General features: G+C 44.2%; 2 protein-coding genes across 9 annotated transcripts; one reads left to right on the forward strand and one right to left on the reverse strand.

The window, feature by feature from the left end:
• Positions 1-13: 13 nt before the first annotated feature.
• On the reverse strand, positions 14-3,370 carry Atg10 (Autophagy-related 10). Of its 3 annotated transcripts, XM_076814961.1 has the most exons (6): positions 3,161-3,300; positions 2,853-3,051; positions 1,876-2,043; positions 1,527-1,767; positions 891-1,059; positions 14-815 (listed from the first exon to the last, which is right to left on the reverse strand). In XM_076814961.1, exons 3-6 carry the CDS (start codon positions 1,981-1,983, stop codon positions 725-727), a joined length of 609 nt encoding a protein of 202 aa, XP_076671076.1. In that variant the 5' UTR covers positions 1,984-2,043; positions 2,853-3,051; positions 3,161-3,300; the 3' UTR covers positions 14-724. The 3 variants fall into 3 exon arrangements, with proteins under 3 accessions (XP_076671076.1, XP_076671077.1, XP_076671078.1); XM_076814962.1 differs by lacking the exon at positions 2,853-3,051 and having other exon boundaries at positions 3,264-3,370; XM_076814963.1 differs by lacking the exons at positions 2,853-3,051; positions 3,161-3,300 and adding an exon at positions 2,222-2,817.
• Positions 3,371-4,515: 1,145 nt separating this feature from the next.
• Ssdp (Sequence-specific single-stranded DNA-binding protein) lies at positions 4,516-24,814 on the forward strand. 6 transcript variants are annotated; one of them, XM_076814953.1, is made up of 14 exons: positions 4,516-4,658; positions 5,577-5,649; positions 5,742-5,803; positions 5,896-5,980; positions 6,065-6,106; positions 6,178-6,264; positions 8,480-8,587; positions 9,343-9,417; positions 9,496-9,544; positions 10,238-10,267; positions 11,426-11,637; positions 11,770-11,940; positions 12,521-12,721; positions 20,706-24,814. In XM_076814953.1, exons 1-14 carry the CDS (start codon positions 4,603-4,605, stop codon positions 20,808-20,810), a joined length of 1,356 nt encoding a protein of 451 aa, XP_076671068.1. In that variant the 5' UTR covers positions 4,516-4,602; the 3' UTR covers positions 20,811-24,814. The 6 variants fall into 6 exon arrangements, with proteins under 6 accessions (XP_076671068.1, XP_076671067.1, XP_076671070.1 ...); XM_076814952.1 differs by lacking the exon at positions 20,706-24,814 and adding an exon at positions 14,209-18,681 and having other exon boundaries at positions 12,521-12,735; XM_076814955.1 differs by lacking the exon at positions 20,706-24,814 and adding an exon at positions 14,196-18,681.

Here is a 24,814-nt window from a genome sequence, read left to right on the forward strand (position 1 = left end):
TTACATATAAATGGTCCTCTTACGCCACATGAGATCTGTATTTAAATGCGAAAGTATGTACAAGCGATTACAAAGAGCCTTTAGTATGTATAGCAGAGTTTGTAAGGTATTTAAGGGGAGGTTCCGGTCTAGAGCCCATAAAAATAGATGTTCTTTAGGAATTAATTAAAGTAAAACTACTATATACAATTTAATGGGATTTTTTGCATTGTATTAAGGATACCTTAGATTATAGAAATATATTTTTTGTTTTATAATTAATCATTGCAGACGGCACTGGGGAGTCGTTAAATTCGAGGTATCAAAAAATCCATCCAAATCGGTGGGACCTGTATCTCCAAAAGTTATTATCCGATTCGGCTGGAACTTTTTTTATTTTGAAGAATATACTTCTGGCTAGGGGGAACCAGAAAAATTACAAAAATCACATTTTTTTAGAAAATAACGACACTTGAAGTTTGAAATCACTTTTCCCCTATATTTCAACGCCTTTAAAAATTATAAATTATCAATATTTTGTAATTTTTTAAAGTTTTGCGTGAGCGCCGAGCGGCTGGTTGTTACCCATGCATTTGCCGCTACTCAAATGCCTATAACTTCGGGAATTTTACGAATTTCAACAAACCCTTATAAACACGTATTCCTAAAAGGTTGAACATTCGAAAAATTATATAAAAAAAATCGATTTTTAGACTGGAACCTCCCCTTAAGAGAAATCGCTGTCCTATAAAGTCAGTTCGCAGTATTCGGGCTGTAGTTTGAGGCCAAGTGCAGCGGGAGCGACAGTGCTCAACCAACTCACCAGCTTGTTCTTGCTGGAATATAAAACAGCCGTTCATTTATACCTCAGCGTGTTCTCCATTGATTAGTACTTCTATTTCTCCACTGACCTTTTGCTCGTAACTTGTAGAAGTTCATGGGACGCGCAAGGATGTAAATGTAAGAACGGTGTGCCTAGTATAGGATGTATCGCTTGTGATAATTCCATGTACTTTAATTGCCCGCCAGGAACAAGCGACTGAGCCTCCTCCGGGGTCACCAGATTGATGCCAGGAAAGTCTGTGGAAATTAATCGACGTTATTAGAATTAAACACAGGAACACAATAATATTAAGTCTGAAAAAATTGGCAACTAAATATATGCGCTATAGCGAAAAGAAAGTGGTCCCAATGCATGCATTGTTGTAAAACGTAGATTTCCTTTGTTTCTCGTATCTTTCTCCTTCAGTCACTCTTGCTCCCTTTGCTGGCTTCTTAGCCTACTTCGGGACAGGCCACAATCGAAGGAACAATCAGCATTATGTCGCCCGACACTTCCAACAGTCGGTACATACCAGATTAAGGTCTAGTGGTGATCAGGGGCCGATTGTAATAGACGTTTCGTGTTTTCATGAATAGACGTTATGAAATTAACGACATTCACGAATATATCGTTAAAAATGGATCACGGTCCCGGAAGATGTGATACAGGAGGATTCTCCGCTGTTTACGATGTTTCGCCGATTTTTTAATAACCCTGTTCTCACCTGACTTCCATCCATTAAAATATATTACGGGAACACTGTAACTCATCGACCACAGCACGTGGTGTTCCGTAACTAATGGTTTCTCGATTACGGAAGCAGCCTCGAATGGGTCTAGCCGTAGCTCGAAATTCAAATCGTCGTTGCGATCGTTGCTTTCGAGCATGGAGTGATGCGTTAACTCGCTACCGGCAGAGATGAAACGTTTCTTTTGACGGGCAACATATGCCTGTCCAGGTAAATCCTGCAAATCGTGTATTTATTATTTAATACGAAATGATAAATTGGAAATACGTTCCTCCGCGGAAATAATTTCTTAGTCCGTGTTTCTTCTTTATCTGTAAACATTCACCTGGTTACCCCGAAGTTCCCATCCATCGGAAATCTTACACGACATTTCGACGAAATTCTTGGCGTTCTCGATGAATTCCTCCCATGTAATTGTCCCTGCGCCGTCCATTGGTATTTACCAGTATTTACGCAACGGAATTATTGCTTTCGGCGCAACGACGAGCCTCCCCTAAAAAATCATATCATAGTACGTAATCTTAGCGCTGGAAGCTTTGGAATCGTTTACAGATATCTTTTCAAGACACTCCGTACACAGAACTGTCGACCAAAACTTTATGCGCTATTAGACGTGCCAGGACACGAAATAAGTATACAGGAAGCATGTATATAAGTATGCACCTATACACCTGTGTAAGTTTAGTAAACTATGGTCATCGGTAACTTAAGCAGCTACAATGATAATGGAGAGCAACGAGAATTTAATTGTCCATTAATTTCTCATTACTGTACTGTACACAGTACGCCATACAAGTATTCGATTGATTCGACCAAAAAGTGACTGAAATAAAACGCGAATTATTCCTGATTTTCCTTAGCCTTGGTCGACAAGAGCACGAAAGAAGGAACATCGATTTTTCATTATCAAACAATGCTTTATCGTAATCGTGTTAATCAGCCGGGGAACTTAGGATCGAATCTACAGCATATAAACGTGGGCAAAGTCATTTTAATCATGATCGGTTTCCCCCTTTTCCTGTGAGAAAGATCATTGTGGAGCGATCGCTGACTTTTAATCGTTGGTGGCGAAAAAAATCAGTGACATGTTAATTCCACGACAGAATTGAGAAAGGGGAAGCTGTACACCCACAGGAATGGCTTGTCTCTTTTCTGCCCGACCCCTCGACGCTCAGTCAATTGTCGGCTATTTTGCATCGGCAATGTTCGGCGGTGTTCGGTCGTGTTCGGTTATCCCCGCTATCGGTATACATGCGCCGATAGCTTGTATAACGTATGCGTGCTATGTATATACAGGTATACCTCGCCGTGCAGCGATCGGCATCCAATAGTACGTAGAGTTGCAATCAGGGTTGTAGCACCGCTAGGCGCTTCTGTCCCAGCCGTATCTACTTTTCCCAGTACCGTTTTATCCACTATTCCTCAGGAATTTTCCACTGTTGGAATTCTCATACAACAAAACTCCAATTTGCCAATGACAAGAAACAGGCACACAGATTTTCTGACGAAAAGGTATACATAAATATAATATCTTTGTCAACAGTATTCGGTCAACGTCGCACGGAAATGGTAGCACACCAAAATACAGTATTTTAGAAAATATAGCGTACTCGAGGAATTGATCGTGACTGCAATAATAATTCATCCAACCGAACGAAAGCAGAAATCCTCGAAGCCGGGGAAAGAGAGGAGGCGAATAATCTCCGAACTTACGTACAGCCCTGGCGTGAAAAGCGGCGGTTGCGCGCGCAGCTGTTGCTCACATACGTGGAAGAGGGAGAGACGGCGAGGAGTAGAGGAGGAAGCGAATAAGAGACAGCCGGTGCCTGTGGCGTCTGTGTTGCCCGTGCATTTGTGTGTCGCGTGCAGGACTGCGCGTACGCGGGTTTACGGTACGTGCGAGACAAAGCGAGACAGAGGATTCCGCGCTGGTGCGTGTTTACACGAAAATAAGTTCACTCGTGTCGCGCGCGCGCGAGACCGTGTGTAAAAGCAACACCGCGCCTCGTCCTCGTTCACTACCGGATAGGTAGCCGCGGATAGGGAAAAAAAAGAGAGAAGAGAAACAGACGTCCGAGCGAGAGAGAGGTGGCGGAAGAGCGGTAGACGAGTAGACAAACGCGCCGTGCCACTACGATAGAAGGACGCGCGTCAGGCCGGCTACGTTCGCGTTGCCGTCAAGGATTTTTGGAGATCCCGATCGCGGCGTGTCGCCCGCGGTGAACTTGGACGCGCCAGTGTGTGTTCGCCCGTCTGCCTCTACCTGTATCGTTAATGAGGAGGCAGGGCAGCGAGGTAAGGTGAGCGGCGAGCGAGAGCCGAGGGAGCGAGGAGAGTGAAGTGACCGAGAGAGCGCAACACTTTGGCGAGAGGAAGCGCCGCCGACCGTCGTCGTTTGCCGTACGGAATCAGAGTAAAACGCGAGGTGGTGTCGCGGGGGCCGGGGTCCTCTGGCTGGTAGAACCCCGAGCGCAGAGCGAAGGAACTGTACGGGAGGAGAAAAATACGGCGGACAGTGTGATATCTATAGCGAGCGGGAGGAGGGGGGGGGGAGGTGGAGAAAGAAGAGCGCGAAGTCTGCGAGCGCGATGACGACGCGCGTTCGTTCCGCGGTCATGCGTCCGCGATTCCCCGAGCCATGATGCAGAGTACTGTATCTAGTATAGGCTGCTGGCCGCGGCTGTGGCGCGACGTGCTCGTGACGTGTGTGTGACCGAAAGGAAACGATTCACGCTTCTCTCGCCTCGTCTCTCCTTCGCCCCTTTTTTTCCCCGTTTTCCCCGTTTAAACGAGTGCGCGCGCTCGACCGCTGGCGGGCGTGTGTCTGTGCGCGTGCTACGTGCGTGCGTCGTGTGTGTGCGTGCGGTGCGCGTGTCCACGTTCACCACCTGCATCGTTCTTACGGAGCTGAAGGAAACACGTCGACGGGTTACAAAATTCGGGTCCCTCCTTGTTGCCCCGTCGGTGCGGGATCCACGGTGTCGGACATTGCTGGCTGGGACGGTGGGAACGGTGCGTCTGTTTACACTGGAACAATTGACAGGCTTGGAGGATGTACGCGAAGGGGAAGGGGTCCACGGTCCCTTCGGACTCACAAGCGAGAGAAAAGTATGTATCCCGCTCGTACCATCCGATTCTATGTATGTAATTGCCTGTGCAGGAAGGACGGAGAGAGGAAAAAAAATTTGCCGATTGATCGACCAGTGACTCCATTTTTTTTTTTCTTTCTTTTCTTTACGCCGAGCGTGCGTACCAGGTATCTATCGGTCGGTCGGTCCAAAACCGGGGAATCCGATTCGTCGGATAATTCCACCCCCTCCCCCCCCCCCTCGATGATTATTGTAATATTCATGGACTTTGTCGGTTCTGTCTAGAGTCGGGAAAAGTTTGCGATTCAGGTGTCGTTGGAACGTCCGATGCGCGTATTCACCGCTAGACCCCTTGTCATTCTTAGGAAAAACTCTAGATACGATGCTTTGATCTAGTTTCGAGGCACTTTCGAAGCACCGTCTCGGTAGTAGACTTCTCGAAGCTCGTCTCCGGGGGGAACGTTCGCGAGTCGGGTTGTTTACCTGACAGCCTTCCCCTGCAACCTGCTTTCTCATAAATTCGACTGAACTTGCACGCTATGACTCACTAGAGTCACTTGTCTTTCGCGAGCCAGGCCGATTGGGCGCCATGTTTTTATCGTTTGCAAACCGAAGTAGCATACGCAAAATATTGGTTGGATGACACTTGTCGAGGCAGCGATCTTTCACTCGTGCGGCATAACGAGTCATCCGAGCGCTTCGATTTTTTTTTAGTAAGACTTAACGACGAATACCTTCATTTTCTGTTACAAATATACAATCCACCGAGAATGATCTCGAGCGTTCTTTTTTTAAATTATCGACGCGACGGTAAAACGCCAGTCGCGTTCATATTTTATCGGAAACTCTTATATTAATGAATTAAATGATGCAACTAATTTTAAGGATCAATATAAGACTTCTTCGTCTTACATTAACGTTATTTCTGATATTTCAGATTAGCCTTGTACGTGTATGAATATTTATTGCATGTTGGCGCACAAAAAGCAGCACAGACATTTTTATCAGAGGTACCACTTTAACTTACTTCGTGAACGTAGCAGAAGCTATAGGGAAAAGAGAGTGGTGCGCCACATTAATTATTTCTTACTTTTCTGCACAGATACGATGGGAAAAGAACATCACACTCGGCGAACCACCTGGGTTCCTGCATTCTTGGTGGTGGTAAGCATTATCTTATACCACTATACGCAAAAGTATTTGCAAAAAGAAGGCGTCAGTTATTTGATACTCGTATTCGCAATGAAATGTTTCAGTGTATTCTGGGACCTATACTCGGCGGCGCCAGAACGGCGGGATTCTTGCGAACACAGCAGCGAGGCCAAAGCTTTCCATGACTATGTTAGTATATATATATATATATATATCTACGCGAGCGCATAGATAACATGCAAATTATCTTATAAAAATTCGTTACGTTTCCAGGGCTTCGTGAACTGTGGCTACGGCGTCAATGGTATTGCTCATGTAAGTTGTATTGCTACGACGAATCGTTTGTTGTCGATTCGACTGCTAGTTAACGATAAGCCTGATTGCAGAATGCCGGTCCAGCGCCTTCCCCCATAGGACAGATGCCGCCCAACGACGGCATGCCTGGCGGTCCGATGCCTTCTGCTTTCTTTCCAGTAAGTTTTTACATTCCTTCGCACTATCGTCTCTACCTCGTTTAGTTTCCTTCGATCAATTAACTTGTACTCCGGAGGGTTAAAAAGTAATTAAATTATGGTTAAGCTTTTGAGAAAGTGTTTAAGAGGAGAGCGAGGAAATGAAAGAATATTTAAAATCAAACACTTTGAAATCGTAATATATATATACGGGATATAATAGTTTCTAATCGCAAATGTTTAACAATACAGATCCTTTGTATAATTCTTACAGAAGAATGAATGGAAACAATTAAGCATATTGACTGTATATAGACACATCACTAGTATTTATATGTATATACATACATATGTACAAATATCTGTTATCATTGTTATGTCTAGTGACAGTTTTCATTCATTACAACTCTACACTTGATTCAAAGCTCGTAATTTTCTCAACGGTAAACGTTTGCTTTAGGGGAGGATTCCCCGATGACTTTGAGCTTCACATATGTTGTCAAGGCCATCATTCTGAACAACATTTCCCTCTGAACTTTTTGGCGCTCGGCTTTGGTTCACGAGATATTCGCGAAAAACTTGGCATAGTTGTGCATTGAAAACTGCCTATACAGACGTTACTAACACAACCATCTTCTCGTCGCCGTCGATTGTTTCACAGCCGACGCTGTTAGTATTGGTTGCATGGTAGCGAACCGATTTGAGTATGTGTTAAATTCGGGAGTTCTAGCGTTAACTAAAGTTTTTTGCGAACATCTCGTAAACCAAAGCCGACCGCCAAAAAGTTTAAAGGGAAATGTTGTTCAGAATGATGACCTTGACAACATACGTCAAGGTCATTGAAATCGGAGAATCCTCCCTTAAAGTAAACATTTGCCATCTTTCGAATTAACAATACTTTATTAACTTCTTACTGCAGCGCTATGTCCAGAATTCATAAATGCAATTAGTTTACACGATTAGAACGAATTAAATGAAACTCCTCCCGCAAACAGTACATCAGTTTTGAAACAAGTGTACGTTCAAATAAGATTCTCATTGCCATGCTTGTCTACACTGTATCTATGTACTTATTTTCTCTCTGCTATGTATCTAACACTTGTATGTGCGTTCCTCTACCATTTTCACTCTCTGATCTCCTCTGCATAAATCAGGTCTCGGAGATATACCGGTGAAGATTTCTATAGATGTTAGAAAATAGTTTTAGCTTTAATATATTTGTACCGTAGGCATACGATTCATAGTGTCCTACCTTGTGCCGACTTAATTTCCATTGCAAGAACTCTACAACAATCGTGAATGGCATTATTCATCCGGACATACTCGCAAACTGTTTGTTGTTACATTTAGATCGTTGCGTTCCCTCTTATCAAAAAATCTTTCGGTCCTCTTTTATACTTAATAGATATGCGATGGATGTGACTGTTTTGGATTGTAAGTCTTACAAACGAAAGCATGTACCAATTTTCAGAATAATCTAATTCTCCCTTCAATCACGTATTCGTACTTCGCGGATATGATATTCTCAAAGAGATACGGATAGTTCTTGTAAACGTAATGCGCCACAAAAGTAGTGAATGTCAGCTGAGGTCGCATTTCTTAAAATATTCCGATACTTGTAACATAAAAGCCTGCTTAGACAGTAGCTTAGCATTCGGTGCAAGCAGTTCGGCAACTTTTAATGGTAACATTTGTAGCGAGAACAAAATGCCGGAAATAATGTAATTGCTCGAACTAACGATACACTGAAGCGAGAGAGAAAAGAAAACAAGAATCTCTATTCCGAACATCTACCACTCTGGTACATCCAAGAATAAATCAAGGTAAAAATAATGCGGTTTCACTCTGAAACGTCTGCATATACTTGAGAAAGAAGAAAGGACGAAGCACCACGAAGTGTGCGCCCACTTTCTTTTTGTATTTCTCGTGAAAGTTTCGTTTCGACACAAACTGGGATGTCCCCGGGCGGTTCAGTAGCAAATCTCAATTTCATGTATAAAGTCGATAATTACGAAATGCCTCAGTTTCAACGCGACTGGTTGTAAATGGCGTGATTATGTACAGTCTTATTTGGGGAGCGATTTGTAACGTTGTATAACTTTCGTAATTGTAACTTTTAGATTTTCAAGGTGCCGACGAACATAGTATTAACACAATCATACCCGAGCCTTCTAGTCTAGCTGTTGCCTGGATCGCAGTGTTGCTACATGTCTGTCGTTTGCGTTGCTTGTTGCAGAACAACTCGACAATGCGACCATCTCCGCCCACACACCCCTCATCACAGCCATCCCCCCAGCACCCCCAGCCACCCCCGCCCCCACACTCGCAGATGATGTCCACTCAGGTAAGCCTCATTCGACACGTACACAGTCACTCACGGAGAATCACTCAATCCACTTTCATTACACCGTATCATTGCGTACCTATGACTGTTCGCTCGAAGTTTGCTTATTCCCTATCAAAGTTACTTCTACCCTACAAACTTTCAGCCTGTGTTCTTCTCATATTCGATAGAACAATCAAATAGGATTAATCGAAGGGTGCTTCGATGGACACAGCAAATAAATATCTCTGGTCTGTGTCCCCGTAAACTCTTGCACACTCGGAAACATTGACAATGATTGAAAGTAAACCGATTCGCTGTAATGTATTGTGTATTAAAACTTCGTATTACTGTGCACAAGTAGTCTTAATGATTGCACGACGATAGCGTAACGTCAGAATTGTAAGGTAAGGCGAGGACCGTTTAATGCTGTGCAAAAAGTATCGGTACTTGTCGTTCCTTTCGAGAAGGTAAGATCCGCTGCGAAACTACGTTTCGATTCACTTGGATCCATTGCTTCGTTGAACGTATGGATCCTCGGTTGTAATCCTATTTGTACATTAATACGTCACACGTTCGTACAGCGCACTGTGATCGTTCCCATCGAGGCGCAGATACATAGCCTAACGTGTGATTAATTGCTTCTTGCGGCTGCCTGGTGTGTCAGTTCTGTGGTGTATATACGATAGCTGTGACTTGTGACTCTGCGTTTCTACCGATGAGTGGTTCGAGTGGCTATTTGTTTTAACCACGTGTACATTTTCAACTTGTTACAGTTCATGGGCCCTCGGTATCCCCCTGGACCAAGACCCGGTGTACGCATGCCGCAAATGGGGAATGACTTCAGCGGGGTATGTATAATCATTGCGTATGCATCGCGGTGGATGCGATCTTTGTAACTGTGCGTTAATGGCGCTGTCTCTGTTTAGCCACCGGGACAGCCAATGATGCCAAATAGTATGGATCCAACCAGGCAAGGTAAGAGCTCCCTTACGTGCTAGATTCACATTGATTTTTTTTCTGGCATTGACAATAATTGCGAGAGGAGAATGGCATAGACGCATGCATACCAAAAACCACACAGCAATAAATAAATCAGTAATTATTAAAAGTGGATTGGATTGCTGTGATGTGGAGTGGATTGGTTTTTGAATTGTCTAGTTACATGCAGTGGTGTAGTTCTCGAATTAAACGATCGTCGTTCATATTTTCCAGAGCTTCCGATCAATTTAATTGTTTTTCTTTTCTTTTTTTATTTTTGTTGTTTTACATAAGAGATACTATACAATGCTTCGTCTTCGGAGAATGTTTGCCTTTCGAAAGACCAGTTCGATTCTGTTCCTTTCTGTGCTGTAAGAAATCGAAATATTTGGTGTATACCAAGATTTTCTAGATTTCCGTTGTTTTACTGTATTTTACGAACAAGCATGCTAGCAGAGAATCTGATGTGAATATGATTTCCGACGACAAAAATTCTAGAAGTTAGTTTCGTTGGAGCTAGTATTTGTATGTAAGATTTGGTTTGTCAGTATACGCTGTAATAATATATTTTCACAGTTAAAGTGTATTTACAAGTATATTGACTACGCGACCGCAAAGTAACTAGACCTTACCGCCATCAACCTGACCTTACCTACCTGCCGTACTAATGTGTGCTCTTGTGTTCCTCAGGCGAAGCTGGAGAATTTGTAGGGTGGCAAGGTAGGAAGCAACCCAGCAACCAAATCACACTCACATGACTTAGTCAAGCCTAACTTTTATTTTTTCTCCTGCTCGTTTTTATATATATATATATATATAAAAAAAATATATATTTTTTGTTCTTCACTCTCACGAATAATCGCACTAGCTTCGTTTCTTTGTAAAATACTTGCTCACCCGATCTTACATCCAGTATGCCAGTCGCAATTTAATACATATCACGAGATGTGTTCAGCTTCCTTTACGAGAAGAGCTCTTCTCTATTGTCGCAAAGGGATATATGCAAATAGTGTGAATGTGTACATTCATGTATGTTATATCTTAAATTCGACGTTTCCGAATTCATCGACGCAAATGACTAACATACATATCGAATGAAAGCGTGGAGAGTATAATATGTGAAGTATACGTAACGTGTTATCTTTAATAGCAATGTTTCTTTACATAGTATGTGGCTAACAAAATTTGTCAACCTGTTACTGCAATTGTGAATCATTCTGGTGCATACTCAGTGTTTACTAAACGAGTGTCAGCGCTTTAGATTTCATGTATAGATATAGATGTTCAACTTTGCGTTAGACAGACTTACTTTCATTAACAATTCTAAATCATCGGCAAATAGGGATTCTTTGTAGGGCGAGTACGTAAAGAGAAACGTGACATTCTTAGTGAAAATATCAAATCTATGTGAAGATAATCTTGCAGTGCTGTCTGTTTCATTTAAATACGTATCAGCTGAACGATGGTCTTGTTTGTGATGTATTCTGCACATATCGCACCGTTGCCCCTCCATTATCGATTGCGAAGCTCAAAAGACTAGCAAGAGTTACTCCGTAGACGCTGTTTTCATCCTTCGCATGAGCTTGTTACTTCATTAATTTGTGTAGACGCAATTACCAATTTAGCATGCCATCCACTCGCTTTTACTATGTACCCGACTTCGGCAAAGCATGACTTCACTTCTGAATCTTTCCAAACGAAGCCATGAATAACGCTGAGATATACCTTCCCCTCTGTATCGAGCGATGCTCGAGATTCACATGATTTGCCGTTAGTCCAGAGATTCACGATTAGCATTTAGTATTAACATGAAATTAGAACAGTATTAACATTTGTGTGTCGAGAAGCAAGTGTATCAAAGGCTGTCTTTATTACTAGCTCCTCCAGGCATGAATCCGATGAACCCGAGGATGAATCCTCCGAGAGGGCCTGGGATGGGCCCGATGGGACCAGGAAGTTATGGCCCGGGGATAAGGGGACCACCACCTAACAGTAGTTTAGGCCCGGGAGGTCCGGGAGGCCCTGGAATGCCACCGATGAGTATGGCTGGACCAGGAGGTAGACAACAGTGGCAACCAAACACGTCCACGGTCAGCATATGATTATTAAATTAATTACTTCCTGTGTCTCGCGTAGTACTTGTAGTTTTACAGTTCAGTAGCGTTTATAATGTTCCACGTGTAAAGTTTGAAATTTGAAAGGGAAACGGTATTTACTTTTAGCCGATGAATTATTCATCATCATCGCCGGGTAATTACGGAGGACCACCCGGTTCAACGGGTCCTCCGGGACCAGGTACACCAATTATGCCCAGCCCACAAGATAGTAGTAATAGCGGTGGCGAGAATATGTATACCATGATGAAACCTGTACCTGGAGGAAACATGCCTGGCGTAAGTTTTATTTTCTTTTTCTTGTTGCTTTTTGGTAGGGGTGGGTTCGAACCTAATTCTTAAATTCTCTAAACTTTCGGAACTCGAGAATTTTGGAACTCGAAACTTTCGGGACGCGGAACTTGTGGAACTCGGAACTCCCGAGACTTGAAGTGCTGATTCTGTTTTGCAAGTGGAATATTTTGTTATAAGAACTGAAGTTCACAAAATTTTTGCATACATCTCTATCGACCATAGTTAAACAAAATATAACAATATACAAATTCTCAAGGCACGCTGCGAAAGATTCGTTGTTCATTGCAGTTATATTTTTTCTTATCTGTGTTTCGGGAGTTCGAATTACGAGAAAAGTGCAAAGTATCAATTTCTCGAAACTTGAAACTTTCGTGGGTTAAACACTTCGAGAAACCCATCCCTACTTTTCAGGACGTATAGAATAAAAGTAAGATGTTTCTTTATCCATTGTTCCCACTTAACATCATCGGTCGTCGTTTCTTTTCCTTTGCTTATTTCTCCGAGAGGAAATTGAGAGAACGTTCGCGTTACAATATCATTTATCTAAGGAATTGATCGATAACAGGACTTTCCAATGAGTGGCGGACCGGAAGGTGGCCCTATGGGTCCTATGGGCCCAAACACGATGGGTCCTGTTTTAAACGGTGATGGTCTTGACGGAATGAAAAACAGTCCAGCTAACGGCGGACCTGGAACACCACGGGAAGACAGTGGAAGCGGAATGGGTGACTATAATCTGGGTAGTTTTGGAGGTCCTGGAGAAAATGTAAGTATTAGTAGGTTCTGTAACAATTTCCTACGATAGTTACTCGACGTGTTAGTATGGACTTATATGTAATGATTATTTCGGTAGTACGTGCTTTGTATTTTGACTCGTCCAAGCTGGCAATTAAAGGTTTCACAGGAATGTTTATTCCACATCGTTTTTGAGGAGCTGATTTGTTACGATATCACGCGTGATAAAACATTGGCAATCTAAAGAGGAAGATATTTATTAGAGAGAATTCTTTCGTTTATTCAACACTGTTCATCACCTTGCAATAATCTCCATTGACAAGTCTCCTGTCGCATAACATCTTAATATTAAAGGATCGAATGAAACTCAGGCGACATATAAGTCCATATGGTAACTGATCTTTCTTCTAATTATTCAGCAATTAACAGATTCAGGTGCTTTCGTCAATACGACAATTACTTATTTATTCCATTAAAATAATTTGGGTGTTACTACGTTTAGAGAGCTTATCCTCAGGCTTACTCCAACCAACCTGGTTAATGCTTATATAAAGATACGAATATTTTATCAGATTTCGAAGTGTTCTATTTAATCACATAGGCTTCTTGGGAAATTTACTTTAAATTATCTACTCGCATCTAATATCGTTATAACTGTTTGGCTCGAATTGTGTCTAACTTATCATACTAACAGTACGGCTATGCAGATATGAAGTGGGCATAAAGGTCACGAGAATTTGCTCAAAAAAAAAAAAAAATCTTATTGAAAAGTCGCATTGCTCAAAAATATTCAATCTCGTGAAACATCCCGCGACTTTCTTACCCACTTCGTATAAAAGAGAAAAGAGTATGAAGCAACTTTCGTATGATAGTATGCAAGATATTCCATAAGGTGTATCGTACACAATGATGAAGGAATTCTCGCGTCAAAAAGATGACTTGATGTTCTAATACGAGCATTAGTTAGAAACTTCCTATAGTCGAATCTAATTGTGTACTAATATTCCTCTAAAGAAAACTATGTGAAATTCTTCTGTCGGGCCATTCTGTGTTGTATTATTCTCTACTTTAACGCTGACGAGAATTTGCAAAGAGCGTGAACAAAGAATGTAACAGCGAAGTATTAAAATGATACTCCATTATCTAAATTCGAGAAGCAATCCTTTCTTCTCCGTGGAGGTGCGCCGGTGCCCGCCTCGACGCGGGCCAGCCTAGCAGATAACTAATGATTGTGCTGAATCAAAAGTCGACTCGCTTTTGGCCGCATGATCCTCCTCTTTGTTCGTATACGATACGCTTTGCGGGATCATCCTATTTACGTAATATAAATCCACTTCTTTACCGACCGCGGTATATATATATATATATATTTTTTTTTCAATTCTTCATTTGTTCTTCCTCTACTCTTACGTTGTTACATTTTCGGATTGCGAGTAGGATTCTGAATGAAAGAAAAGAGTATAATGAGTAATCTCGCACGTGCGCCTTCTGTTCATTCCCGACAGTTTTTTTAAAAAGTCTCAAGTCGCCGTGGATCCAGCCCCCCGAGTTCGTAGATGCCGTAGATTTCCCGGTTAATCGGAGAGTGTTGGGAAAAAGAGGATCACACGAAAAATGAGCACGCTGCGGTTTTAGCGTGCACGGTGCACGGGCTTTCCGTCGCCGTTCCGTCGAAAATGGCTCAAGCACGATTCTCTGCTCGTGGCAAGATATAGAACGAAAAGACCGGATACTGCTCGCGACAACGGCACAGCCATTGACCGGCCGTGCCTTTTGTTTGATCAATCGCTGGTAATCGACTAGGCTTTAGCATTTAAGCGATCATAACGCTGTTACTACGAGAGAACTATGATACTCGAAATCGTCATAAAAAAAAAAACTATGCGCGCGCGCGCAACAATACACTATATGAATTTTAAAAGTGTATATATATTTACATATATATGCTTTGCTGAATACTCACAAGGTTGCAGACTAGGATTTTTATTGTTCTTTTCACATTTCCCCCGCCCGCTCTTCTATTATTTTTTTTTTTCTCTTCTTTTTATACATACGATCGTTTCTATACAACTTTTATTATCGATAGTGTTTCATTTCACTTTTATTTCTCTTTTACCGACTCGCGACAACGCCAGCTACGTTTACTATTTATATTTATTTGAAACATTAGCTTGTAAGCAAAGGTGCCTGAACGGAAACATGAACTACTGTGATTATCAATCGCATAATTGTTAATCAGTTTCTAATACTTTTTTCTCTGTCCTCTCATCTGTCTGTTTCCTTCTCGTCTTCTTTCGCCGTACTTTTCGTTCTCCCTTAATTGCACCAGCTGGCTTGGCCAGCTAGCGACCATGCGGCTTATTTCTCATCCCATTATAGAGTTAGGCCTCCGGGCAGTATCAGGCCGGGAAGCAAAATAGGTTCTGCAGGACCACGGTGTAATAGACAGTTGTTCCGACTTAGCACCTTCACTCCAGCGGCTTTTTGTGACCATTTCTGTGTGGTTCGTCTAGCCGCCGCGAGAGGCGTTGTGGTAAGGAAACCATGAACGTACGCGTTAATGAGATTTTAGTGGTTATGCGCAAAAATATTCAGCCATGTATGTATGGCTTCTCTCATTGAGCGTCCCCATCTAGAGACCGCCAGAAGAACTACGACGAAATAATCACAGATTCTCCAAGGGAGTCGGATGTTCCGACTCGGAACGCCTGGCTATTACACCGTCTGCCGAGTGGAGCTCTGTCGAGAGTCACCTCGGATTCCTACGTAGCACTTGCTTGCCTCTGTTCGTCAAACATTTCCAGGTGTCTAGCTCTCCACGCCATTGGAGACGTTCGCCATGCCCGTCTAATTTCTCGGGCGAAATCTCGTTTTCAATTAACTGATAAACTCTGTAATGAGGTGATCAAATCAGCCGAGCTCAGACCGAGTCCCTCCAACTGTTTACTCACGATTCACTATTTCATAGGAGCAAGTTTCGCGCGCCTATCTACTCGCAGCCATTGGCGTCGCAATATCTCGCGCGTACTTCTGATCACGTTAACGATAATTCAGACACTTGCCGTGGCTTTTCGCTAGTGCCTTCTTAGAAACGATCCCTGTGCATTCGCATGGCAATAGAAAGTGTTATTTTGCGAAGCGTCTATCCAAGAGTTTTGACTGGTACGCATGGGCGTAGCACGATGAAATAATTCTTTATTCATAGTCTGTGGCTGAACGCTCACCCCTGTGACACAGATTACGATCGTTGTGTATTTAAAGCAGGGTTGCCAGGAAAATCCTACCAGAGGTGGCCTGGAATTCCTAAATAAATCCTACTCGTGGTGGAGGGGGAACGCCTACACGAGTGGCGTTAATGCGTGCGTGAACTGACGGCAGTGCCAACGCGAAGGCAACCACGGCCAATCAGCGTCGCCGGAAAATAGGTTGTCGACGCTGGTTGGTCGCGGCTCGCTTCGCGTTGGCGCTGGCGTCGGCTGGCTTAGCGCTGGCGTCAGTTCATGCACACATTAACGCCACTCCTGTAGGTGTTCCTCCTCCACTACGAGTAGGATTTTGCTAGCAACCCTGTTTTAAAGTAGCGGCGCTGTGGACTTGAGAACGCATTGACGGCGATAACAGTGGCGGATCGAACTCGGGATTACTTATTTTCGCGAAGCAAGTTCCTATTAGAAATTAGCTTGGACACGGATCTAGACGCAGAGCCGTCGTACGGAGATGAAATCGCACCGAAGGTGTTTCTTTACAGCGCACGGTCGCTCGTTTAGACCGTCGCTACCCTTGATCGGTTCTCTTCTAACGGAAGTACTCGCCGATACCACCCGAGTATTGCGAAGCCGAATGGTTCTGCGAATTTAACTTAAAAAAACGAGAAAGAGTACTTGGACGAGGAGTAAGGAAAGGTGGAGATATATGTTATATATATAACGTGCACGCGTAGCCTACATACGCTATATATATAACGATAATTATTTTTGTATGGGATAAGAGTCGTAGACGGTGTAAGTACTGGACCTAAACGAACGAGTGCGACGAGGCAAAGGGAAAGGATAAATAAATATATATTATAGACGGGCCGATAGTGGAGAAAATATCGTGCGAACCTCCCGGAATCCATCCGTCCGTAAAAATATGGTTATAGGTCAGTACCGGACTATGCTGTGCTGCTGTTAGTTGTGTTTAAATTAACTTAAACTATTAAACTATCGATCGAGTATATATATACACACACACACACATACACAAATATGAATATAAATATATATGTGTAAAACGATATAAGAGAAGAGAGAGAGTGAGAGAGAGAGAAAGTGGGAGGGAAAGGGAGAGCGCCAATTGCGAGTGCATGCTCTGAGAGCACCGGCAAGATCGAATCATTAATAATCTCGAGGACGATCAAGATCAAGTAGCTAGCTCTTTTTGGTTCTAAGTGACACGTGTAGTTGCCACCCTTTTTTATTATTTTCTTTTTTAGTTTACCGTGCGGCCGCCCACCCCTTTTATACAGTAGCGCACTCAGGATTTAATCTTGGGGGGAGCCGAGTTGAAGGGATAAAAATATTTCTAACGCAAATTCAATAAAATCCATTAGGTGATCATAAAAATTTATTTAAAGAATAAAAATCAATTTTTACAAAGTCCCTTCTTTGGGGAAGGGGGTGCATTGCCCTCCCCCTCTGGGTGCGCCACTGCTTATATATATAATCTTAGAAATACAGTTCTCTTTAATATTTATGACACTATGACTCAATGAAATGGTATAGTAGCGTGGCGCGAGATATACTCCTGACCGAGGTGTCAGGGTGGCACGCGGAGCTCGCGATACCTTTGTACGTAACTGAAGTCACCAGAAATCTTTTGGACACGTTGCGCGGGGTCAACTAGTCGGAACGGTATTACTATTCTGCCACTTTCTTTCGCCTCGAGTTGAAACCGCGAAAGAACAACACTCCCTCTGCCGTGAAAAATTTAAGACTGTTTTAGTTGACGCCAATACCATGTACACTCGCGTCACATTGTAGAGAAAAGTGAATGCTTGCCGTTGTTCCGGAGTATTCGCCGTGCCACTAGATGCGTACATATATACGTCTAGATCGGGTAGAGGAAGCACACGTACACACACCACACGCCATCCAACCCCACCCCCACCCCAAATACACCACGCGAGAAAGGAAGAGAGTGAGAGCGAGAGAGAAAGAGAGAGAGAGAGAGACAAAGTTTATGCCTTCGCTTGTATCAACATAACGAATCAATAATCGGTTGCGTGATATCGACACGATGCTGTCTTAATCGAAGTGAGAGGACACACGCTATATAGATATATATATATATATAAAAATATATAAATATACATATATAAATATATATATATAAATATATATGTGTGTGTGACGATGATAAAATGGGATCCATGTAACTTCTCTCTCGAACGAGCGCGCGAGGAGTAGGAAAAAGTTTCTCTGCCCGGAGGAGGATTAAAAGTCGTCGCGACCGGGTGCTCGATGCTCGAACGAAGAGGATGTTTTGTTAAACGATAAGGAGGAGTTCAAGTAGACCCAGTTTCGTTGTCGCTTTGTAAGACGATCCTCGTCACCGCGGTCCGCCTCCCTCGGCTGCTGTTTCCACACGGTGAAGTACGATTTCCGGAGTACTGATCCCGAGAGCAAAGCGATGCCTCGCGATCGAGTGAGAGAGAGAGAGCCTACCGCGTAGCACGCGCGAGAAGCGCAACCAATGGGCAGCCCCCTCTTAACGACGAACTTTTTTTACTTTTAACCGACACACAGCCCCCCACGTTGTAAGCCGCACACGTACACACGAGTGAATGGCGACGAACATTTTAAGTATATTTAAAGAAAACAAACGAAAAAGAAAAAACATAAGGAAGGAAGAAGAGTAATAATAATCAGTAATGATAAAAGTAACAAGAATATATATGCCTAAGCCAGGGGAGAATCGAGACAATAAATGTAAACCTGTTTACACTGAGAATACTGCGTTTTTCTTTTTTTATTTGCTGCGTTCAATTCCGCAGGGTGCTGGCTACTAGAACGTTTTATATATGACTATCTGTTTCCCCGTGCACAATTGTTTTGGCGCGACAGTTCCGTGGTCGTTCAACCTTTACGCCCTCTGGGTAATCACATGTCACTTGTGTTTCACATTCCGATAGCTCCATGCCTCGGCGATCTCGGAAAGCCAGAGCGCTACTCACCTTGAAACCGCGGGCCTCGGAGGGCGCTTTCGTAAAGAAAACTCTCTCGCTGGCCCGGCGATGGGAGGGGAGGGAGGGGGGGGGGACCTCGACTCTCGAGACAGTACGCGGTTCTATCGTTCATTCCGTTTCTCCCGGCGTTCGAATCTTGCTCTTTCGTTCCCTTTTTTGTGTTTTTATTTTCTAATCGCAAGAAATATGTGTGTCTTAACACGGTACACCGCATAGTCGCATCACGCTGTGCAGATCTTTGTTCTCTAATCGTCCGCCGACAGGAAGGGCCGCGTAACTTTCGTTTGCTTCCGAGGCAAGTCCTATGTGTATATCTGTCCACATCTTAACTTCGCTTACATACAAAGGGTGTACGTACACGAGTTTCGCCACTAACACCGAAGCACGTACTAAGATAGCTAGGGTCCCGTTGGAATCGAACACCCCCCTCTCCCCTTCGTTTCTCGGTACCAGATATATCGTTACGGCGGTGACGTACGGAACTAGCCTAGTAGTAAACGATGCACATGGAATACTGTGGAACACAATGTTTGTGATGTACTTGACGGCCGTGGATCGGCGACTCGTCGCTGGGGAAGGAAGGTGCCTGTAGTAGAAACGCGGCTGGAAAGGCGAAACAGTGAAATCTGATAGCTGTATATAGTACTTAGCCTGTACTGACCTGTAGCACATGGATGCGTGAGCGCAAAATGCGAATTGGTGGATTGCGAGATCGTATCGAGACACGATTCAAAAATAATAAAAAAAAAAAAAAAAAACGATAATGAAAAAAAAAGTATTTCGATCTGCAGAGGGATAAAAAAAAAAGTATTTCTAAAAAGACTCATGAGGGATGACACGTCGAGTTTCTCTGTTATATCATTTTTTCTTTAACTCATAAATAAATGTTCTCATTCTGATGTCCGCTCGGTGAGGTGTGCGTGAGTTGGGGGGCAGGCGGCGCGCACGGTAGCGCGATGGAAAAAAAAGAATTTTTGTTTTCTGTTTTTTTTTCTCTGTTTTTTATTTACATATTAATATATATATATATTTTTTTGCTCGATACGGGCTTCACTTTTTTACGTAACGTCCATGTGTTGTGGGTCAGAGCGCCCTTGGAAATGTGGAACCACAATTCTCTTCGCATCGCGGTTCCCGAAATCAACACCGTTTCTCTCTCCTTGTTCTTTCATATCCTCTCTTTAAGTTTTGTGTTTCACGAGCCCAGCCCCTTCACAACGCACCGTCACCGCTGCGCTATTAGTTTACGCAGCATGTCAGCGTTTTCTTGCTCGAGGACACTTGGGGAGCCAGCGAGCTGCGAGGAATTTCCTTGGCCACCGTGAATTGCCTCCCTCGAGCATACACTGGTAGCACTGGCTTTTCGACCAGTCTTGCCCGCGTCCGCCTAGTGGCGCGCGATAGAGAACGGACGTTTATAACTGAGTTTCACGGGATACACTTGCGCAGCTACTGGAACAGAGCTTGTCGCGGAGTTAACAGTAACCGGGACGTCCGAGCTCGGGTCCTCGTGGCCAATTTCTTTTCGAGAATTTCATACGCCTCTTAGAAGAACCTACGCTTCGCGTGCACCAATTCTTCAAGTCCGAACGAATCGAGGATGCTTGCGTGATGTCGCGAAGGAAATTGTCTCAGCTCGCTGGTGAAAACGCTGAGAGCAGAACACACACAAAAAAAAAAAAAATCAAATCAAATGAAAGAAAGAAAGAATAGGCAAGGTACCACCTGCGAGATGGTGGACTTGCCTGACCTTTTACGTGTAACCGGCCTGGTGTTGGTTGATTCGCAGGATCAGAACGAGTCAGCGGCCATACTCAAGATCAAGGAGAGCATGCAGGAAGAGGCGAAGAGGTTTGAAAAGGATACAGATCACCCCGAGTATTTCATACAATAATTCGTCGGGAGTCGTTGGGCTCCGAGACCAAACTAACGTTTTAAGAAAGCGAAATCGCAAAACGATCATCTCCTCTCTTCCTTTATCCAGTTACCCCTCACTGCACTTGTACTCCACGACGAATACCCCACCCCCCCCCCCCCTCGGATCTCCCCTTACTTCGAGCCGAGGCATTGAAAAGGACGCGCGAGAGAAAGGAAAAAACGGAACGATAATAAATAACATACTGGGAAAAAGAAACGAAGGATGCGTGTAGAACTCCCCCCACCCCCCCTCTCTCCCCCACCCCACCCACGGAGAAACGTGCGCGACAGAGGCACGTAGAAATCAGCCGAGTCTTTTCTCCCTCTGCGAAGTGAGGGGGCCTTTGTCCATGATCTTTCGTCCTCGCCGGGTACGGGGAGGACGTACCATTAAACTGTAAGACTTAAGTAATTCTCCGAGAGCACCGTTTCATGCAAACCTTTCGTATTGTTTCGCGTTGACGTACACTCTTAGACGGCTGTACATACATCACGATCATCCCGAATCGTCGATCGATGATCTTCGTTTATAAGTAGCGATAGGCAGAGCTTCGAGTCGTTTGGAATCTGCTCGAGGAGGGCCGCAAACGGTAGGACATGTTTTCTATCGCTGCCGAGGCTCCTCTCGCCCCCTACGAATTCGGAATAATTTAAGAATTTTAAATGCTCGCCTCTCCGGTCGAGTGCGCTTTCGAAACGATTCGAATCCTTTGTACGATACCGTAAACCGGCTGAGAAATGTTCAGTACCCGTCGCTATTTGCAACTAACGTGAGTGAATCCGTTTCGACGTCGTTCCTCATTTTCTTCTCTTTACCGTAGAATGGTAATTCAGCTGACTCCCGCATTCTTTCCTCCTCTCCTACTCTCTTAGGGATTCCGAGTTTCTTTCCTACGCGAGCAAGTGCTTCCTTATTGGACCTAAGTTCGGAAGAAAAACTATATTTTTTGTACATGTTCCGGGGAACGTTTCAGCAGTATAACGTGTGTAATGTTTTATACGAGAGTAGTAGGTGTCTCATACACACACACACACACGCCCTCTAGCCACCACCCCCCCCCCCCACCTTCCTACCTTCGAACTTAATTTCAATGGGTGACGATTCCAACTGCACCATGGGTGTCCAGTGCGATTGCATCGTGACGTTTCATCGGTTTCCTCGTTCGTCCGAGTGCGAGAAAGGGAAACGTAACTGTGATAAAACGAGCCCAGCGTGGCGTACTTCTGGGGCGTCGTGAATTCATTGTGTTCGAGAAATCGACGAACGGCACTCTCGATCTTGGCGAAAGAAAAAAAGATAAACAACACCGTTCCCAAACTTCTTACTTAAATACCATCGATCCTAAAACGTCGACGAAACGAGATCTCCAATGTTTCCGTTGAAACGGTCGAGACCTTTCCTCGGTACCGCTCCTCCGAATCGAGATCGATGGATAACGATGGATTCCATTCGGGACGAAAATCCATGGGCTCCGTTAGAATAATGTGTATTCGCTTCGTTTCTGGTGACTCGTGAACCGAGGGGAGCCCGACAGGATGTTCATGAGTCACTTGAACGATCGATCGACCGATCGACCGATCGATCGATCTCCTGCGCAAGATTGTACGTCAGCGCAACGAATTCCACGAGCATCGGTTTCTGCGTGCGAAACAAGCTTACGCTCGCGTGCTCATCGCGGGCATCGTTGTTCTACGGTGTCTTTCGTCCGCGGCCGTTCCTTCCGAGACGAGAAACGTGCGTCGATATCTTCCACGAAAGCTATAACCGACGATCCACATGGGGGGGGGGGGACGCGACGCGCCTTCGTGCTTCCCCCTCCCGTCGGCGCGAGGAGCTGCGATTTTAAAGGGGGTCCCGATGGATCGGCCAACGGTACCATCGATATTATCGCGTGCGAGGGGAAAAAGCGAGTTGTTAATTTATTTACGAGATGGAGCAAGGAACAGGGTGTATACACACGAAACAGAGACACGCATGCACACACTGTGCGGAGGCCAAGTAGCTATACAGACGAATAGGAAACCAAAACAGGATGAGTAAAGTATAGCGACGATATGATCGATTGACAACGTTATCCTGCGTCGATACATTTATTTACGGAGAGTCTCACGGGCATTGTTACACGTAGCGACGGGCGAAACGTTGCGATCTCCCCCCCCCCCCCCCAGAAATCGTTCTGCACACGCGGCTCGGTTTCTTTAGCCCGAGAAGCGCACAGCACTCGAAGGACCGCGGCGTGTGACATAATAACTTCGTTGTTGTGAAAGTTACGCCGGTGTTATTGATCGGCGTCTCGCGGGTGTATAGACGAGGAGCAAGAGGAACCCGACGAAACGGTTCTCGACACATCTTATCCCCTAGGGTTTAATCCGCCGTGGCGGAGGTCCGGCCAGTGCGATAAACAAAAAAAAAATACACGTTAGACGGATTCTCGTCCGAGGCCATCGACGAATTGCGCAACTGCCAAGCGTTCGAGCGAGCCTATTCTTTCTCCTCTATAATTCGTCTTCTTTCCTCTATAATTACGTTCGCGTTACGTTCGACGGCCGCGAGAGACGCGCGTAGGAATTTCACCCGGCGAGATCCGTTACCGGGATTTTTCCGCTGTCGAGTTTGGTAGCCCGTCGGTCGGTCCCCCGCGCGTCCTCGAACGTACCGAGGAGCGTAATTCGCGGGGCAGGGTGGAACGGGACCCAGTTTGTAACGAGTCAGCCACGTGAACGGGAGATTCGGTGAATTTGTAATCTCTTTCATGGCCCCGCTGCTTATTCCCCTGGCCACTGTGCCCTCGGGAATGGCGGCGTGCGTGTATTATATTTCGGCGTACCGTGTAAATGTGTAAGTTGTACAAACTGTCGAGTGCAATTCGGATTAGATAACCTATGAAAAGAAAACGCGTCCGGTTCCTGGATTAATCGCGGGGAGTATTCGCGTTCTGTCTCTAAATTGGGATGCTTTCGATTTCGGGGCACACCGTTCGACGGCCATCGAACGTCTAATCGGGAGAGATATTCCGGTTCGTTTGGAACGGAACGTAGACGGATGTTTGGGGTTATGATCGGTATATTGATTCTCCATTCCATATATAGTTTCTCGCTTGAGTGTTCCGTTCGCAAACGATATATACGGAGAATTATGTGTATATATATATATCCGAATTTGAAGGCATTTTCAGTACACTTCCGAATGTCGATACTTTCAGAGGCGTTGCTTAATTTTTAACCTAGCGTATGTAACACTCCACTTCACCGTGATTCTCTGTTATTCCCATCCGAGTTTCTTAACCCGCGCGAGAAGCTGAAAGGAAGGATGCGTTAAGGATAGACCAAAAAAAAAATAAAAAAAACACGTAGCGTATTTCGACCGTTCTCGAGCGAGGGTAACGAGAAGAAATGTTTGTATATTGTTTAAATGCGACAGTTTAACTCGTCGCGAATAGAGGGAGAGGTTAAGTAAGGGAGTAATATGCGGTAAGATAATTAGATATCGTAATAATTAAGGGTTAGGTTGGCAGGAGAGTATAGTGGTGTTCGATGGGAACGAAGGAACTGTTTTGAATCGAGGAACGGAAGGAAACGAAAGAGGAATAATTCTATCGAAATCGAGACGTGTATAAATAAGATCGATCGGCGTGGAGAACAGATTGGAAATCGAAGGAAATCGATGAGCCGCCATCACCTCCCCCCCCCCCAAAAAAAAAAATAACCGCCAACCCTCGACGAGTGTTCGCAATTGTGCATCGGAAGAGTAAAAAAAAAAGGACAAAAACGTAATTTCGTTCTGTAAGTATTTACTTGTACGAATCCATTGTAACACTGACACGGGCTGTACATCTTGCGGCTGACCTCACGTATTCTTTAAATTCACGCATAATTATCGACATAATTATAGATACCTATACGAGTATAGCATTCAAGTAGCAAGTAATAACGATAAAAAAAAAATAATGAAATAAATGTCATCTATCCTACTAAAAGAAG

This window comes from Andrena cerasifolii, chromosome 6 (genome assembly GCF_050908995.1).
Source record: "Andrena cerasifolii isolate SP2316 chromosome 6, iyAndCera1_principal, whole genome shotgun sequence".
Taxonomy (NCBI): Eukaryota; Metazoa; Arthropoda; class Insecta; order Hymenoptera; family Andrenidae; genus Andrena; species Andrena cerasifolii.

Excerpts from the sequence above, each read along its gene's own strand:
- Atg10 (XM_076814962.1), bottom strand. The coding sequence starts at position 1,983 with ATGGACGGCGCAGGGACAATTACATGGGAGGAATTCATCGAGAACGCC. Across the intron at positions 1,768-1,875 it reads GGGAACTTCGGGGTAACCAG|GATTTACCTGGACAGGCATA; the intron begins GTGAATGTTTAC and ends CACGATTTGCAG. Across the intron at positions 816-890 it reads CTACAAGTTACGAGCAAAAG|CAAGAACAAGCTGGTGAGTT; the intron begins GTCAGTGGAGAA and ends TTTATATTCCAG.
- Ssdp (XM_076814952.1), top strand. The coding sequence starts at position 4,603 with ATGTACGCGAAGGGGAAGGGGTCCACGGTCCCTTCGGACTCACAAGCG. Across the intron at positions 4,659-5,576 it reads GACTCACAAGCGAGAGAAAA|ATTAGCCTTGTACGTGTATG; the intron begins GTATGTATCCCG and ends CTGATATTTCAG. Across the intron at positions 11,941-12,520 it reads CTGGAGGAAACATGCCTGGC|GACTTTCCAATGAGTGGCGG; the intron begins GTAAGTTTTATT and ends GATCGATAACAG.